General features: G+C 28.7%; 1 protein-coding gene across 1 annotated transcript in view; it reads right to left on the bottom strand.

Annotated features, from left to right (window-relative positions):
* Window positions 1-20,226, bottom strand: part of LOC100212522 (endonuclease 8-like 1) — a 52,082-nt gene that overhangs the window by 24,312 nt on the left and 7,544 nt on the right. The window contains exon 2 of the mRNA XM_065788685.1: window positions 17,339-17,536. Coding sequence (XP_065644757.1) covers window positions 17,339-17,536 — 198 coding nt within the window. The remainder of the gene's footprint in view (window positions 1-17,338; window positions 17,537-20,226) is intronic.

Here is a 20,226-nt window from a genome sequence, read left to right as displayed (position 1 = left end):
GTCCTTATGTTTTGTCACTAAGAAGACCTTGACTGCTGATCTCTACATCAAAAAATGCCTTTAAAAAAGACTTTTGCTATTTATGAAAAAACACTAATACCGATATCTCTTTTGGCAAGATCTTGCTGCTTTTCACTATTCTGAAAAAGTTCTAGTCATGCAAAGATAGAAATGTAAAAATTGTTCCTAAAGATGCAAATCCTCTGAATTGTCCTGAAGAGCGAAAGATTGAAGATTTTGGGCAATAGTTTAGGAGTTCTTCGTAAGACAGGTGGAGTAACAAAAAATAAAAAGGACTTCCAAAAAAAGGTGAATTAATACCACCAATAAGGTGAAAAAAGAAAAAGTCTGCAAAATGATTGCATTAACCTGCTATAAAACGCGATCTCTTGCCAAACAGCCCATCAAGCCCAATAAAGTTAAGTTGAAACCCTTATTGATGTAAACACATTTAATAAAAAAAAATTTGAAATAAAAAGGATTTATGGTTTTAGAAAAATCTCAACTTAAAGTTTACTGGATTTTTCCGTGTCCACCCAATATGCATATTAATTAATTTTGCATTTTTAGTTTCAGTTTTGTTCTAATATATTTTTCACACTTAAAATTTCAAAATTCTGATTTAAATCAAAATTTTAGAAAAAATTAGAATAAGTATTGTTTGGGTGCAATGACTGTCTTATTTTTGTCATCGTATTAGTATATTTTTAAATAAACTTCTATAAATCTTTATTTTTTGTCTAGTCTTGACAACTGTCAAAATAATTCTCCTATATTTTAATGTACTCCATTTTTGGTATACCAATCAATGTACACCATTTTGCAAATTTACGTGCCAAAGTTTTTAAATAATATTTTTCCTTTACTTTAAATTTTAAAATTTTGACTAGAATCCAAACAAAATTTTAAAAGAAATTAGAATAAAATAAAAAATAATGAAAAAATCCAATTTTTTTTGCTGTAATAAAAAGTTCTTCGTATCTAGATAGTACAAGCCCAAAACCCTCACTCAATATATGAACAAAAGCTCTTGGAAAAGGCTATTTTAGTATAAAATCATCTAAGACATTTTATGCATTGCTAAGTACAAAAAGATAGATAGAGAGAGAGAGTTAGTAATAAAACTGCATGAATCTTATCCACAAGCTAAGACGTAGCAATGTTCAGCTATAGCAGCCCAGTACTTTTTTTTTTTTAAATCAAAATTTTCTAATTGTTGGTAAACCATTTATCAAGAATTGCTTTAAACTTGTTTAAGCTCTCAGCCTCTACAAAAATATCCGGAAGTTTGTTCCATATTTGGCACACTCTGTTTGAGAAGAAATATTTCTTGAGCTAACCAATGCACAAAAGTCATTTATTTCTCAAGGGGTGAAACACTGCATCCTTATTTATATTTGTGACCTCTAGTTGAGGAACATGGGCCATCTAATTCAACATTTGACTTAAAGACTGGTTTGACATTAAAATTGACATACTCTAAATGGTTCATTATTTTATATAAGTGAATCAAGTCTCCTCATTTTCTTCTAAGATTTAAAGTTGTTAAACCCATTCTAACTAGCCGCTTTTTATAACAAAGCATTCGATTTAAGTAAGGTATTTTCATAGCCCTGCGTTGAACTTGTTCAAGCATTGAAATTTCAGCTAGATTTGGCAGACTCCATGCTGGAGCTGCAAATTCAAGATGAGGTCGAACATAGGTTGTATACAAAATTTTCCACATATTACACTCTCTACTTTCAAAAGGAATTTTTTAACAAACCTAGTATTTTTGAAGCTTTGTTAACACATACTTATGATTGATGTTTCCATTTCATATTTCGTATACTTGTATGGAATACTGTTGCCATATCTGGGGCGGATTTTCTAATGTTGCCCTTTCTCTTTTAGACAAGGTGCAAAAATGCATTGTAAACAAAGATGGACCTGCTCTTGCAGCCAACCTCCAACCATTATCACATTGCCGTAATGTTGCTTCTCTTTCTCTTTTCATATACTTATATATCTTTTCAAATACTATAATAGGCACTGCTCTAAAGAGCTAAAGTCTCTTGTGCCATCTACTAAAATTCATTCTCGTGTTACTTTTCATTCAATTAGGTCTCATCTTTTTTCTGTTCCTAAGTGCTCCAAAAACGCTTATTCGTCTAGTTTTTTTCCTCGAACATCAGCTCTTTGGAATTCGCTTCCTTCATCTTGCTTTCCTGATTCATATAATTTGCAATCCTTTAAGTCATCCATCAATCGTTATCTTGCTCTACAACCTTCATCTTTTCTCTTCCAGTAACTTCCAACTTTAATTAGTGGTTGCTTGCAGCCTTGTTGGAAGCGAAGATGTTTAAAAAAAGAAAAAAAAAATTCATTCCATTTACATTTAATGTGTATGGTTTAACAATCCTCGAAGAACATTTTGATTGTCAAATCTTATCACCTTACATTTTGTGCAATTGTGCTTATGCGGTAGTGGTGTAGTGGTAGAGCACTCACTTCATAAGCGAGAGGTTGCGAGTTCGATTCCCACCACATCCCTGGTAGTACCGCGCTCAACTTGTTTCTCTGCGCAGCGGCTTTATTCATCAAGGTTCGTGTTTTGGAGTTAAGAGTTGAGAGAGGGTTATAACCACAAGTAGCCTCCTCATCATTAGTGGTCTTTTCAGCCTTGGGGAGGTGAATTTAAAAATACCTTATTAAGTTTAATGAAAATCACCTCATTTAAGATTTCCAACTTCTTTTTTAAAAATAAATTTAGAGTTGTTTAATTTATGAACGATCCCTATCTGAAAATGCTTCCAGTCTTTAAGTTTTGAGCTTTATAAAAAACCATAAACTCTATTTTTATTACTAAACTCAATATTTAGTAAAAAATATTCATATTAGTCTTGAATTATGATACAAAATCGCATTATAAAACTATATTATTACTATTATTATTTTATTATTATTTTAATTATTGTTAAAAATTGTGAATAGACTTTAATATTTTAATTCATTTTATAAATCATCAAATAAAACTAGAAAAATAATATATACAGTATGATGTAATATTAAAAAAACAACTGCTAATTACAACAGTCTAAAGGAATTCAGTGGTAATCAAATATTTATATAATAAAGAAATCATTATAAAATAAGTTATAAAATAATTTAACTTATTTAAATCTTACTCAATAATATTTTCTTATAAATGCTTGCAATTCTTTAGCTCTTTTCTTTATCTTTAATTTCATACACATATTATATATAAAATTAAAGACAGAGGAGTTAAATAATATATAAAAACTAATTTAAACAATTTATAGGGTCATACCATTAAGGCCACGTGGTTAAGGTTTTTTTCGGTTCGGTTTTTTTCGATTCGATTTTAAACTTAAACCCATCGGTTCGGTTTTTTTCCGGTTGGGTTTAAAACAAAATTCGATTCGGTTTGGTTCGGTTCGATTAAAAACAAAATATGGTTTTAAAGATAATTATTTATATATATATTTTACAATTTTAAAATATAATTTTTTTAAAAATACCCAATTATAAATTAATTTTTATTTTTTTAATGTTTTCTTTTATGTAAACAATTTTCTCGACATTTTCATTGGCCAATGTGGTTCTTCTGGCGGTTACGACATTACCGGCAGTTGAAAAAACTCTCTCTGATGTTGCAGAAGTTGCTGTTATACATAGGTATTTTCGTGCATAATCAGATAGAATTGGGTACTGTAACTTCATTATTTTCCACCATTCTAAAACATTTGTTTTTTCGTCTGCTGTTTCGGCTCCTAAATAATGCTCAATTTCTAAACTCAATTTAGTTGTCGTCGAAGCGCTGCGTGCTGAAATATCTTGTTTTAGTCTTTTTTTAAGCAACTCGTGGTGATTAACTTTAGTATTTGGATTGCTTTCATTGTCTATTTTACTACTTGTGATTGGAAGTTTTTCTTTTTTTTTTGCTTTTCCTGCGTCAATAATGCTTCTTTTATATCATCAATTTTTTTATATTCAATTAAATGCAGGCCTTTGTAACGCGGATCTAAAAAATTAGCATAACAATTAATCAGCTGCTCAGCACCATTGAGAGGATATCTTTCCTGTAGTTCACTTATCAGCATTTTTATAAAAATTCTTGTTGCTTTGTCTTTGTGATTTTGCTGGGCAAGTAGTTCTTGGTGCAAGGAATATAATTCAGGTATTAAATTCTAGTTGTAACCCTTCCTTAACTTTGTCATACAACATTGGAAGTTTATGACGTCTAAATGTTGATGCAGATTTGACAGTATATTTATTATTTACTTCATCGATAAATTCTTGAGCTCCTTTATTATCCAAAACTTCAAAAGGTAGACCTAGAGTGCAGACAAACTTTGTTAAATCTAAGTCAAACTTTAATTGCTTTGGATCATTTAACCCATATTTTTGATTTTTTAATATACTACTTTCAATTGTTGTTGTTTTGTCGTCTTTTTTTATATCAAACTTTCATTTATTAGGTGCCTCTATGGTTTTTAAAAGATGTTCCTTCCAAGATGTTTCATGTTTGGTTTTAACATGGCTGGTTATTGTTGAAGTACTGCCACAGTTTATTTTGTAAGATTTAAAGCAAATTTTACATTTAGCTTCAAATTTATTCAGCTTTTCAAAGAATTGCCAAATACCACTTTCTTTCGGCATCTTCAATTTCAATAAAGAATAAATTGCTTGTATGACCGGACTAAAAAAAAATTAAATTAAATAAACATATATACATATTTGTTTTGGTCACGTAACAGATAACTAAGTTGATAACAAGTAGTATAAGATTAGAAATTGTTAAAGTTAGATTAAAGACAAAGTAAATCACAAATTATATTTAAAGTATATTCACAAATAAATTTAATTGAAGGCTTATTCAAATTTAAAGTTTACAATTGTTTGTATGTTTGTCAAGCTATTATGAAAAATAAATATATGTTAAACAGTAAAACTTATTTGTTTTATTATTTATCTAAATTAAAAAGCAACGTTCTTATAATAAAAATATTATACAATATATTTTAATTTTTAAGTAAAATAAAAAATTACAACAGTTTAGAAAAAAAGTTCAATTTACTCACATGTTACAGTACAATGGTATCAAAAACTGTTAATAGCCAATATTCTTCTTGGTCCGCAACATTTGATATAGTTTTGTGGCAACTGTTTACGACTATTTTGGAGTTATGTTTATAATCTCATCTTTTTGACTTATTTTTTTTCTGTGGTTTAATAATACTAAACTTTCATAAATAAAGTTTATTAAAAAAATATAAAATTAAGTTTTATAATTTTTAAAATTTTTATATAGGTTTTTCAGCTTTTTTCGGTTTCGGTTCAGTTCGGTTGATTATTTAAAATATTTTTATCGGTTCGGTTCGATTCGGTTTTCTTAGTTCGGGTTTAACCGAAAGAACGGTTCGGTTTGGTTAACCGCGTGGCCTTACATTCCATATGAAATCATCCAGACCATGACACCCTAACATCTCAGAACTTGTTCATTTTTACCTCACTTGCAGTTCATATTAAAAAACTAATAACTGCAAAAATTTTAGTTAAAAATACACATGGGTTCCAGAGATATTGTCAGTTAAAAAAATGCTGAATCAGCATTTTAGTGATTATCTGAAGCAACTACAAGGCAATTTTGACATACAGTATCTTCATAATAATTTGGGGAAATTTCCTAAAATTTGGTACTCCAATAGATTTTTACTTGAGGAATCCATAAGTAGCACCCTCAAGACTTGATTGTCTCAGGAAATGGCTAGTTTATCCAATTTTGTTCAAAATTATTGACTTAAAAATTCATGATTTTTGGAGGTAAAATGAAGGCTGTGGCCCAAAATCCTAAGTAAAAAGTTTAATTATAAATCATTATTTTATCTTAGGTCTACTGAAAAAAATTAGATTCATCAATTGTCTCTCTAATACTTGATCAAAATTTGCGTTTAAAAGTTGTGTCTTTTTAGAAAAATTTAAATTTTTTAAAGAAAGCAATTGAAATGTTTTTTAAAACATTTATTTAAATAAAACGTCAAATAGTGTTATTTATTGACTAGTTTAGGACGTTTATAGTTTTGGGCCAAGGGAGGGCCAGAGGGCCTGTGCCTAACTCTGCCCCCCCCCCCCCCATATCTCTGGGTTTTTTTTGTTTTTTTTTAAATACATAAAATGATATAATAATAAATAATTATTAAAATTCAATTTAAAAGCAATATTTTTTTTTTGAGTTTAAGTTTAAGAAACAATTTATTTTCATTATTTCAAATTGACAAATACTTACCTATTATTTTAAAGTAAACACTTAAAACTAGTATCTTTTCACGATTTTAAAAATCATAAATTTTAAAACCAAAGATATTAAAATGTTTTTTAAAATATTTTAACAATCAATATCTTTATGGTATTATTTAGTAGTTTAAGACTAATATAGCCATTGACATAACAAGGTGGACAGTGGGATTTATTTAAAGCCGCCTCCTTCTCACCCTCCCATCCAAGGATTTGAAAAAAAAAAAAAAAGAAAGACAAATTCTAAATGCAAAATAGGTAAATAAAATTACAACAAAATTATTTTAAATGTATTTAACTTTTTTTTGTAACTAACTGCTTATATTCTCCAAATCTAAATCAGATATGTTATAAGTACAACCTAATATTATTGTGGGTGTAGAAATCAGGCTTGAACTGAACTTATTTCATCAGGAAGTTTTCTTAACGATATATATATGTGTGTGTGTATATATATATATATATATTTATACACACACACACACACACACACACACACACACATATATTGTTAAGAAAACTTCCTGATGAAATAAATACTTAAATGTTTAGCAAAACTATAAGTAGTTCTAACATAATTTATTGATACCACAAAAAATGTCTAAAAAACTGGGCGCAAATGTGATATGATTTGGTTAAAATATACACGAGTGTCTGTTCCAGAAAGAAAGGGGTGCAGAGCAGTTTGTAATGCGTGAAGAAAAGAAATGGAAGGTCAAATTCAAAGGATGCATGAACATATAAAAAAGTGCAAGCAATCACAACCCCGTGAAACTTTGGAGTCAATGGAAGATCAACAACTTCTTGAAGGTAGTTAAATAACTGCATTGCCATTTTAAATTTTAAACTTTCCCTAAACTGTAAACATATATATTTGAATTATCACGTATAGACATATTAACTTAGAATAATTCAATAAACTGCAATTTCATTTTAAAGATAACTCACCATCAACGTCACAACAACAAATGAAAAGGTCTCAGCCCAATTCAACATCAGCTGATAAATATTTGAAAATAGATAAGTTTTTCACACAAACAAGCCTCAAAGAGAAAGATTTATTTGATCTGCAACTTGGTAGATTTATATACAGTACAAACTCTAGCTTCAGAACAGTTGAACACAAAGAATTTTATATATAAAAAATAAAAAATTTATCAATATGCTTTATCCAGGATACACTCTACCTAATAGAACTCAAATTGGAGGAGAAATATTAGATAAGGTTTATGCAGAAGAAATTGAAAAATGTCATGTATTGAATGGTAAAATTGTAGCCCCGTCTTTAGATGGCTAGAGTAATGTACATAATGAACCTATAGTTTGTATCTCTGTAATTACAGATAAAATTAACATTTTAGTAGAAACAATCAACACTTCTGGTCATTCACATACTGGTGAATATCTTACACAATTAGCAAGAGAAGCAATATATTCTGTAAGATGTAAATTTGGATGCACAGTAAAAAGCTATGTGACTGACGATGCAGCTAATATGAAATCAATGAGACAAGTACTGTCATCTAAAAGAGATATTATCATAACTTTTGGGTGTGCTGCTCATATGCTGAATCTTTTAGCAAATGATCTTAACATTGAAAATGTGAGCAAATGTTACACAAATAATAAAATATATAAGAAATAATCATAAAGCTTGAGCAATTTATAAATTAAATGGAGGAGCAAAATTGCTACTTCCTACTGAAACTAACTGGAATTCTGTATGTGATTCACTTGAAAAATATGTCAACAACTGGAGCATTATTTTCACAATGTTTGAAAAAAATAACGACTTAGATCCTATGATTGGTAAAAAAGTAAGTGATATACAGATAAAGCGAAACACAGAAGATTTATTAAAATATTAAAACCAATTGCAGTAGCTTTAGATAAGTTGCAAAGAGATCAAACAAAAATAAATGACACTGTTGAATTTTTTAAAGATTTGATAAACAGTTTATCATTTTTAACAAACGAAAAAAAAAAAAAAATTGAATCTAGATACCTTCAGACTGTCAATGATGCTCATTTCCTGGCAAACACAATAGATCCTAGATATTTTGGATGTAATCTTTCTGAAAATGAAAATGAAGGTGCCATGAATTTCGCAGATAAAGAGTTCAAGAATTTGTTACCAATAGTATTCAAATTAAAAGCCAAATCTGCTCCATTTGATAAAAGCTATTTGTATAGTGAATCTGTTTTAAAAAATGTATCACCACTAGAATGGTGGAAATCTCTAAAAATTGTGGATTGTAACATAATGGATATTGAAGGTTTATTAAATGCAGGGGCGGATCTAGGGGGTATCCTGTGTTGCCCAGGATTCATCCATAATATTCTAAGAAGTTATAAAAAATTCCGTTTCATAATATAAAAAATACTAAACTTAAATTTATAGTTTACTTATATGCATAGATGAGTTCTTTAAAAAAATAAATATTGCCTTTATAGAAAAACATACACGGCTTTAACAATGTTTCAAAGACTTCGCTCTCCTCCGTGATGTTTCAAAACGCCGCTATTAATCAGGATTCTTTTTTTAAAGTAAACGGAACCGAAAGAACCCTTTTAATCAATCGTTATTGCAATGCATTTATTTTGGTTGCCGTAATTAAGGCCAAAAAAATCCCTATTGTTTCAGGATTCATTTGACCCGAATTTCCGGTAGACAACAAAAAAAATTGCAGGAACGTTTGATCAAAAGGGTTCTCTTGGTTCCGTTCATGTATAAAAATGAATCCTTAATTATTCCAATAACGCCTTAATTATTCATATAAATTTTATACGAATAATTAAAGCTTTAAAATAAAGGTATAAGTATCTAATTGAAGTTTTATCAAAAATTAGTTTAAAGTAATTTTTAATACAAATTTTATTTTTGTTTGCAATTATGGATTTGTTGCTATCCAATGCCATTAAAGCCAAGCAATTGCCTAATATTACGACTTACTAAGTAAAGCTTCGTAATAATCTCAAAGATTTAAATTCAAAGTTTCCTGTTATAAACAAAGATCTTCTTTCTTTAAGAAATTCTAAAATGGAAGCTTTTATTCTTATGCTAAAAGAAAATGAAGACTATATTGTTTTAAAGTATGAGTTTAAATGCGTTTTTTTATGTTTTATTTTGTTTATAAAACAATAATTCTTAACACATAACCTTTAGTTAAATATGTTTTTTTTTTAGTTATATTTAGTTTATATATGATATGACTTTACAGGTCAATGGAAAATGGTAACTGTCTTTACAACTCTGCTGCTTTATTAATAAATTCATCAGATAAAACACATGAAATTCTTCGACTATTAACTTCTGTTGAGTTGTTTGAGAAAGCAATCTTTTATTCAAGATACCCAATAATCTTAAACCAAGTGGAATCTAAAAGTTTTTCTTCACGCTCTAGTGTTTTCATGGCATGTGTTTTCATGGCATGTGTTTTATTTGAGTCTTCTGATTCTTTTATAGAATTAAATGATATAAATATTTCTGAACTTATAAAAAAAGAAGCCTATAACAATTGCAGAAACAATAAATTTGCTTCTTTTCTTTGTTTAATTGCATTATCTACAGTGTTAAATAAGCAAATTCGTTCTGTTTATCCTGAATTTGGAATTGAAAAATATAAAAAGTTATTTAATGTGAGTATATACCCACGTGGTGATCATAAAACAAATAAAGAAGTTCTGAGTATTTTATGGTGTAACATTGATTGTCGCTCTATTTCCAAAGATAAAGAGTGATTTGAAAAGAGGATCGTGTTCAGTTTTGCCAAGTGTTCTATTGCATTCTTCTGTTACCACTAAGGCTCTTAATTTATCTTGTCAACCTCCTAAAAATCTAATTTCAAATAAAAAATCATTAGTTCAATCTCACATAAAGTTTTGCATAGATAATGAAACTAAAATTGTAGATGTAAGTATTGATATTACTCCTAATCCAATCTTACTTAATTGTAATCCTTGTGTATCAGATCAGTCTTCAAGCCTTCCTTTTTATGATGTTTCTACTTACTATGAGCACGGTAGACATCTATCTGCTGGCAAAGATGATTCAATGTTATTAGATCTAGTTAATAAAATATTTATTCCTAACTTGTCTTTTGTTTTTCCTGTTTTTGGTGAAAAAAAAAACTATCATTTTTACATAAATGGCTACTTGAATATTCCTGGTTAGCTTACTCACAGATTGAAGATGGAGCATACTGCCTTCCATGTACACTGTTGGGTAGCAGAATTCCAAACAATACCACAATAATCAACTTTATTCAAAAACCTTTTAAAATATGGGGTAATGCAACTCGTGCTTATATGGATCACAATAATAATTGTCGACTTCATCAAATGTCAATGCATTGTCTGAACATGCTGCAATCTAGATCTAATTCAAAAAAAAATCTGATTGAAGTTGACATAGATAATCTAAGAAAAAAACTTATTATAAGTAATCGAAATAAATTAATTCCAATTATAAAGACAATTATTTTTCTTGGCCACAACAATATTGCTTTTCAAGGTCATCGTGATGACAGTAAGTATCATCCACAGATTGGAGAAACATGTAAAGACAACATTGGTATAGGTTACTTTGTAGAGCTTTTAAATTTTCGTATTAGCAGGTGATAAAGTTCTTGAGCACCATATTCGTTCTGCTCCTAAAAATGCAACTTATATATCTAAAACCACACAAAAGAACTTATTGAATGCTGTGGAAAAATAATCGAAGAAGTTCTAATTAAGAAAATTAAAAAAGTCAGGTTATTTTTCTATCTTGTGTGATGAAGCCTCTGATTGTTTTAATGTTGAACAGCTATCTCTAGTTATAAGATACATTGACTGTGATAATGTTATTTGTGAAGACTTTCTACGGTTTATTGAATGTAAATCTGGTACAACTGGTCTTAGTCTTGCGCAAAATATAATTTCTGCCATTGATGATCTTGGTCCTGATATCCAAAAATGTAGAGGTCAAGGATACGATGGTGCTGGGGCAATGTCTGGTAAATTAAAAAGTATTTCATCTAGAATTAAACTTATCAATTCAAAGGCTGTTTTTGTTCACTGTGCATGCCATAACCTTAATTTAGTTATTAGTAAATCATGCAATGTTCAGAGTGTTAGAAATGCTCTTGATCAAATCAAAGATATATTATATTTTTTTAACTTATCACCTAAACGTGCTAGCTGTCTCAATAAATTCATTTTTCCTGGTCAAGCAAAATTAATTGATACATGTCGAACTAGATGGGTTCAGAAACTTAAAGGTATGGATGTTTTTTTTGATAACTACATATCCGTTTTTCATTCAATGGAAGAAATGGCATACAATGAAGGTAAGAGTTATAATATTGATACTTCTTCAAAAGCTTCATGTTTTTTAAATCTTATGACAAATTTTTCTTTTATTGTGAGCTTAGTTTTAACAAAACAAATAATGAACTATTTCTATGCCATCACTGTTGTTCTCCAAACTAAAGCATTTGATATATCACAACAGTGTAATGAAATAAATTGTTTGAAAACTCAAATTTTTGATATAAAAAAAAATATTCATGTCTATCATAACGAATGGTACTTAATTGCTCTTGACCTAGCCAAGACTCTTGATGTTTCAGAAGTTAAACCAAGGCACTGTGGCAGACAAGTTTATAGAGATAATTATCCCTCTGACACAGTTTCAGATTATTTCAAATATTCCATCACATCTCCTCTTCTAGATCATTTAATTAATGAATTAGAAGATAGATTTGATGAAGGTGAGATGATTGTTTACAAAGGTTTATCTGGTATTCCTGCAACTGTTGTAAAAAAAAAATAAAGAAAAATGTTTTTGTAAGTCAGATTTTATGGAGTTTTTGCATTTTTATATATCGGATATGCCTCATCCTACATCAATTCATGCTGAATTAGATTTGTGGGAAACATTTTGGAACAATCAATTTGTGGTCCCATCCACTAATACAGAGACTTTAAAGTCTATTGATATGAGGGGTTTCCCAAACATTAGGGAAGGTTTTTTAATAATGGGAACAATTCCAATTACTACATGTGAATATGAGAGGAGCATTTCTGTTATACGCAGACTTCAAACTTATATGCGAAGCCGCATGACAGAGTCAAGATTTAATTCTTTAGCTCTGATGTCTATTCATCAAGAAATAATTCCTGATGTAGAAAGAGTTTTAAATATTTTTTCTGTTTTAGGGGAACGACGCTTAGAGTTGTTTTTTACCTAATATTAGTTTTTTAATTTCTTGACTGTTTATTGACTATATTCGTGTATTTTATTTTATATTTAAGTTTATCCTATATTTATTGAAAATTAGAAAAACCAACATAAAAAATTAAAAAAAAAACCTATTAAAAAAAATTTGGCCTAACTGCCTATCAAGAAAAGGAAAGAATCCAGAAATGGAGGACTAACCTAAGGCAACAATATTAATACCTTACATAAACTGCCTATCAAGAAAAGGAAAGAATCCAGAATTGGATGGCTAACCTAAGGCAACTATATTAATACTTTACATTAACTGCCTATCAAGAAAAGGTAAGAATCCAGAAATGGAGGGCTAACCTAAGGCAACAATACAAATACTTTACACTAACTGCCTATCAAGAAAAGGAAAGAATCCAGAAATGGAGGGCTAACCTTAGGCCACATGACAGTTTACAGATGGAGTGCAAAGTCCTATGGCTTACCTTCTCGTTGGTGCACTTCGTTAAATAGGTTAGACAAGTAAAAAATGTCTAATTTATGAACAGAATAGCCAAGGCAATGTTTTTATAATTTTGTTTTATATGGGTAAATGAGAACAATGCCAAGTAAGTAATAATAAAGTACTGATGCCGCTTTGATGACGAATTACCAAAATATAGTCGACGATATTTTTTTGCAACGTTCCCCTCCCCCCTCCCTTGCTAGCTCGGAGGAGGGGTTTACAAAAAAATATCGCCGACTATATTTTGGCAGCTCGAAAAAAAACAGGCAACACTCACAAAAAATCCTGCATCCGCCCCTGAAATGCACCAGCTTCTAGTGCTGGAATCGAAAGAATTTTTTCAATTTTTGGCCTTGTTCATTCTAAGTTAAGAAATCAATTGGGGGTAGAAAAAGCAGCAAAGCTTGTATTTATATATAGAACATTAAACAATGATGTATTGAATAATTTTGATGAAATATTACACTAATATTGATAAAGAATATAGTTTACTCAAATAAAATGCATTATACTTTTTTTTAATTTAAAAAGATAACTAAATACGGCATTATTTAATAAAAACCTAATTTTAACCAAAATTTTAACCAAAATTTTAAGCATAAAATTTTAACCAAAATTTTAACCATGGTTTTTTTAGTTTTTTTAAAAAAACCTATGGTTTTTGGTTTTTTTTCAACCCAGCGATCAATACTCACAAGGAGATTTACCATGATTGGTAGCAAAAAATACCCATTCAGCATTTAAATCAAAGTATTTACTGTGATGATAAAGATTGATAAAGTTTTTAAAATTTTTAAATTGTGCTGCACAACCATTGGAAAAGTATTTCACACTTGATACATCAAGTAGATTTTCTTTGATATATCTAGTTATATCTTCCAGAGTCTTGTATATAAATCCTGTGTCATGATCAACATCTTCTGAATGGTAAAAAAAGATTTATGTTTGAGAACTTTTTTCTTTATAAAATAAAGTACAATTGTAAAGAGTGAAGATTGACTTTTGCTCGAGTGATAACTTTGAACCTCATCCCCTGAACAACATTGATAATTTTCAGCAAAATCTCCTAAAAAAAGGCACTCGTTTTGGCTAAGAGTTTCTTTATAGTTTTTCAAGTATCTACTTTGTGTTTTTGCAATATATAAGTGGTAAGATTGTCAATGCTGTCACATAATTAATTATTAAATTCATCTAGTGGCAATGATTGTAATAGTAGTGTTGTACAATCGGTACTCCGCCATTGCTTGAATGCTACATCTTCTTTGAGCTAATGGTCCATAAACTCCTGCACTAAAAAACTTCTTAATACCTCAATACCAGGGCATTGGTTACATCAATGCAACATACATTCTGCATTTTCAAGTGAACAAATGTACAATGCCATGAAATCTTTTATTCCACCTAATGGCATCAATAAGAAATTTTGTATTTTGGTGATCTATGCATACACATACATTATGGTTACCTGACGCATTAGTTGTAATGCACCATTTAGGTTTAAGAGTACAAAACTTTGACAAACTGACTGTGACATTAGGGAAGTTTTTTTTTAATGCAACATGTAACTCATTAAGGTTGAGTAGCAATAATTTTTTTCCTGGCATCATTCTTGAAAATTCATCACTTTGATAAATTTTCTACTTTGAAGTGTCTGAGTATCTTGTTCGAACTGCATGAAAAGTTAAAAATGAGCATGGAATTCTATCATTGCCAGAAAAAAAATTGGAAACCCACTTTCACCAGAAACAGTTAATTTAGTGATTAACTGTTTCTGGTGAAAGTGGGTTTCCAATTTTTTTTCGGGCAATGATAGAATTCCATGCTCATTTTTAACTTTTCATGCAGTTCGAACAAGATACTCAGACACTTCAAAGTAGCTTGATATCTTTGTACATGTCCATGATTTTGGTGCGAGTGTTAATGTTTTTATTTCATACATTAAAATGTCTAGATCATAGTCATTGGTAATATTGTTGTTTGAAATGGGGCTTTTTATCTAATTTGCTAAAAAAGTTTCTTTAATGTTATATACTAATGAGTATCTAACTTACCTTTTTTCTCACTTTTTGATTCCCATTCCTCCTGTGAATTTAAATCTTCATCTGTTTCTACTGCTTTTTTGTAACATTAACTGCAGAATTTCGATCCTGGGGTTACATAAACATTATTTTGTTGCAAAAATTTTGCAAAGTCTAGGGAAATCTTTGTATTACCTAAGAAACAAATTTAGTTTTTAGTTTTTTAAATAAATGAAAATATAAAATTTTTCATAAATAATAAATTGTTTTTCTTTTAATTTCCATATCAATTCTGTTGTAATTAATGTTAGATTACCTTTTATAGCAACTTTTTTACTTTCTTTGTGTGTTCCAAAAGGATTGCAACACTTTGTAATTTTTCTCCAAAAATATTTTCTGTAGAATTGCTCATGATAACAACATATTATTCTTGTTAATATTTTTCCTTTAAATTTTCTTGCCTTATTATTATTATTATTATTATTATTTCTTCTTGTTTTTCTCAAGAAAGATCTTTGAATTAAACAAAATCTTGTTTTCTAGAAAACCCAAAAATATTTTCTGTAGAATTGCTCATGATAACAACATATTATTCTTGTTAAACAATATTTTTCCTTTAAATTTTCTTGCCTTATTATTATTATTTCTTCTTGTTTTTCTCAAGAAAGATCTTTGAATTAAACAAAATCTTGTTTTCTAGAAAACCCAGTTTTGTGGCAATGAATGTTAAGACTTTCTTCAATATCACACTTCTTCTTATTAAAAAGGTCTATTATTAACATTATTACCTGCCAAAAAAAATACAAAAACAATAAAATTCACAATCATTCTTTAAGAAAATACAAACAAGAAAACTACAAACTTTAAAAAGAACAAAACAAAACTTTTGCTTGTTTTTGATAAAAAAAAAAGAGGTAAGCATTCACCAATTTGAATTGAAATAATGAAAAATAAATTGTTTCTCAAACTTAAACAAAAAAAAATGTTTTTAAATTGAATTTTAATAATTATTACAATGTCATTTTATCTATTTAAAAAAAAAAAATCCAGGGATATTGGGGGCTTCCTTAGCCCATGACTATAGACGTCCTAAACTAGTCAATAAATAACACTATTTGATGTTTTATTCAAATAAATGTTTTAAAAAACATAATTGCTTTCGTTAAAAAATTTAAATTTTTTTAAAAAGATACAACTTTTAAACGCAAATTTTAATCAAGTATTAGAAAGACAATTGATAAATCTAATTTTTTTCAGTAGACCTAAGATAAAATAATGATTTATAATTAAACTTTTTACTCAGGATTTTGGGCCACAGCCTTCGTTTTACCTCCAAAAATCATGAATTTACAAGTCAATAATTTTGAACAAAATTGAATAAACGAGCTATTTCCTGAGACAATCGAGTCTTGAGGATTTTTGGAGTACTTTTGGATTCCACTCGAGTACTTTTGGATTCCACAAGTAAAAATCTATTGGGGTACCAAATATAAGGAAATTACCCCTAGCCATTACGAAGATACTATATGTCAAAGTTGCTTTGTTAATCAAAGATCGCTTCAGATAATCAATAAAATGCTGAGTCAGCATTATTTTAATTTGATTTTTAATCAACCAATATATATTTTTCACAAAAGATAAATACCATTAACAATATAGCATAAATATTAAAATAATACTTTTGTGAATGAACAAAGCAAATAGTACAAGTCTAATTCAAAGCAGAGACCTTGTAAGAAAACAAACAAACAAAATAATAACCTAATGGTATAAATATAAAAAAAAATAACTAATAATAATAATATAACTAACACAACACAGCAACTAAAGAAACAAAAAGTCATTTATATATAGCAATAACAATAATAAAAGCAGTAATAGTAATAATAAAGATAACTGATTAGAATAATGAAATAGTCAATAATAATATTTAATAGTATGAATAGTAGGAGAAAAATGAGAATTATTGAATTAATGAAAATTATTGTTTAAACAAATAATAATTTAAAATAAGTAAGTTTTGACTGTTATTATTTTTGCAGTAGTAAAATTATTATTTTGTTTTTTCATTTAATTTTGCAATATGATAAATTGACCATTTCATTAACAGTAATTCGAGCCTTGTACTTGATATAATATTAGAAAAAATACTCAACAAATTGTTAAAAACTTAGTTAAACCTAAAATAACCATGAAAAAAGTCAGCCATTCGGCACCTAAATTGCAACTTAGCAACACCAACATAAAAATAAAAGTTTACATTAATTATTTAACAATTATTTTAAATATAAAACAAATTGAACAAACCGGTAAAGAATCTCAGCTCTCAGATAATTTCCAATGCCATTAAAATATTTTTGATCGTGCAATGCTTCACAAATTGATTTTTGAAATGTTTTTTTAGTTAAATTTGTTATAATATTTTTTCTAAAAAATGCATATTCTCGAACAGGGTCAGGGCCACGGTTTTCAGAAAAACTGTCAGATATTTTCCATTTTCCAAACCTATGGATAATTAAATATCATAACTATTTTTTTTTTAAACTTTTTTAGATTAATCTATTAAGAAACATAATTCTTAGTTATTTCTTTTATATTTTAATTTCTATTTTTTTAAACTTTTTTAGGCTTATTGAAGACATTACAGTTCTCAATTTTTCTTAATACAACAGATAAACAATTTATGACTCTGTAAAGGGATTTTCCATAAAGTATGTATGCAGGAATGGGGAAGGGGTTACCCAAAAATATATGGTTGCATACAAGGGAAGGGAGGGGGTATTAAAGACAGTGAGTACATACAAGATTTGACTCTCGTTCTCAGATTGATTTAATAAACAATGTGTAGGTAAGCAGAGGGGAAGGGGACAAATGTTAAAAGCAAAGAGTTGCATGCAAGGGGAGGGGGTTTTAAACCAGTGGTTTTATTGCATAAGCACCTTATGGATTTCCTTAAACATGAACTGATTCCAATTGAAAATGTGCAGTAGCATAGTCTCACAAGTTGAAATTGAAACTCGACCATAATAAATGTTAAACTATAATGTTTTTCAAAAAATTTACAAACATATTTGTAACTCTGTTATACAATATTTTAAAATTTTAGATTTATAATATAATATATAATAATTAGGGTGTATCAAAAAACAATTTCTTTCGAATTTGAAATTGTAATAGAGCGGAAAAGTTGCATAATGCTATAAAAAGTAATTGTGCCAAATTTTTTTAAATATTTTTGATGTCTTCAGTTCGTGCTAGGGTTTTATTTTTCTTACAAAAACACGTTTTCTGATCATTTTTTACAAAATAAAAATAACAAATTTTATGCATATACTAGAGTTGTATTAGAGTTTAAACATTACACAACAACTAAGTTAGAAATGGTTACAATTAAAAAAAATATATTTTAATGCCTTCAGTTGCCGCTAGAAGGCTGAGTTTTTACTAAAAAACACTGCTTCATGTTTTGCAGTCTATAATATACAATTAAAGTTATGTGGAAAATGTTTTTAAAATGTTTAAAGTTTAGCTGTAATAAAGTTCAACTATCTGATCCATTTGGATCTGTCTCAGATTGTCATTTTGTGTTGAATAAAGGCATTATTTTTTGTGATGCAAGCCTTGCACGAATGAAGCCGTCTCTATTAGCCAAACCGCAAACTTGATCTGAAGCTCGGTTTCAAGTTTGATGCATCTCTCTATTCCTTGAGTATGGCATGGAAAATGCATCTGGAAGATTAACATTTGTTAATATTTCAATTAGATTTTTATCTGAAATGTGATTGGTAATCAGGGGTTCATTTAGTTCACATTTTTTCCAATCAATTAGATCTGTATAGTCTTTTGCTTCAAAATTGATTTCTGGCATAGTGAACTTTCGAACTTTGTTTGTTTTCATCGATCTTGCTTTCATTATTTGTTGTAATGCCAATTTCCTCACATTCGGGCGAGTATCTGATACCATAGCAAGAAGCATGTTTTCTGGATATGCAAAAAAACCATTCCTTTGTATAACTGGATGGATGATACTTTTTATTTCAATACTGGCATACCTGGATAAATAGATGGTTAGCCATAACTTGTCTGTATGTTTTGTTTTGTTAACGGACTTCATAATATTTCTTTACTTTTGATTGTAATCAAGAAACATTTTTACAATGCATTTATGAGACACAGTAGGTATCGATGCTTTTCTCCACAAACTTTCTATATTGTGCGCCAAATTTCCCGATAATTCTTTCAAAGAAGGTTGTTTTCCACCACTTTCCACTCTCATTTTTTGCATTGAGAAAAGATAACTTAGCATGACATGTTTGTATGTTGGTAATACATTTTTACGTAAGTCTGCTGGTGAACTGAAGATAGAACAAGTAGACTTTTTCCTTGTTGTTACTGCAGCAGAAGACATTTTTGCCAATAAAATTCTCTTTGATTTCAATTTATTTTATTAATAAACAGATTTAAATCAGAACTAATAAATTATAACCTGTGCTTTTTGCTATCTGAATATTTATGAAATGTTTTGATTATAGACATAAGTTGTGGTAGATAATGCTGATGATGATGTTAATAAATGACATAATTAGTGACATCTTACATACTTTAATGCCATTTAAAAATCACTGGTGTAACCATTGGCTTAGAATGTTTGATTTATTACATTTTAATTACTTTTATTTCATTATCGCAACAGCAACGGCAAGTGAAAGCATCAACTACATTATTAAAATTACTTTGTTTTAAATAAAAATTGTGTTTTTTCTTAAAAACTCAGCCTTCTAGCAGCAACTGAAGACATTAAAACATTTTCTTCAAAATTGTAACCATTTCTAACTTAGTCATTATGTAATGTTTAAACTCTATTACAACTCTAGTATATGCATAGAATTTGTTATCTTTCTTTTGTAAAAAAAGTCAGAAAACGCGTTCTTTTTAAGAAAAATAAAACCCTAGCACGAACTGAAGATAAAAAATATACAAAAAAATTTAGCACAATTACTTTTTATAGTATTATGGAACTTTTCCGCTCTATTACAATTTCAAATTCAAAAAAAGTTGCTTTTCGATCCACCCTAATAATAATAACTTAATATGAACAGCTCTTAATAAAAAGTAATGACAATTTATTTATAATTCAGAACTTAATGTCAGACTGAACCAAAAAACAACTTTACTTTAGTGTCCATTAGCATTAC

Source organism: Hydra vulgaris, chromosome 01, assembly GCF_038396675.1.
Source record: "Hydra vulgaris chromosome 01, alternate assembly HydraT2T_AEP".
In the NCBI taxonomy this organism is placed as follows: domain Eukaryota; kingdom Metazoa; phylum Cnidaria; class Hydrozoa; order Anthoathecata; family Hydridae; genus Hydra; species Hydra vulgaris.
This window is presented reverse-complemented; position numbering and strand designations above follow the sequence as displayed.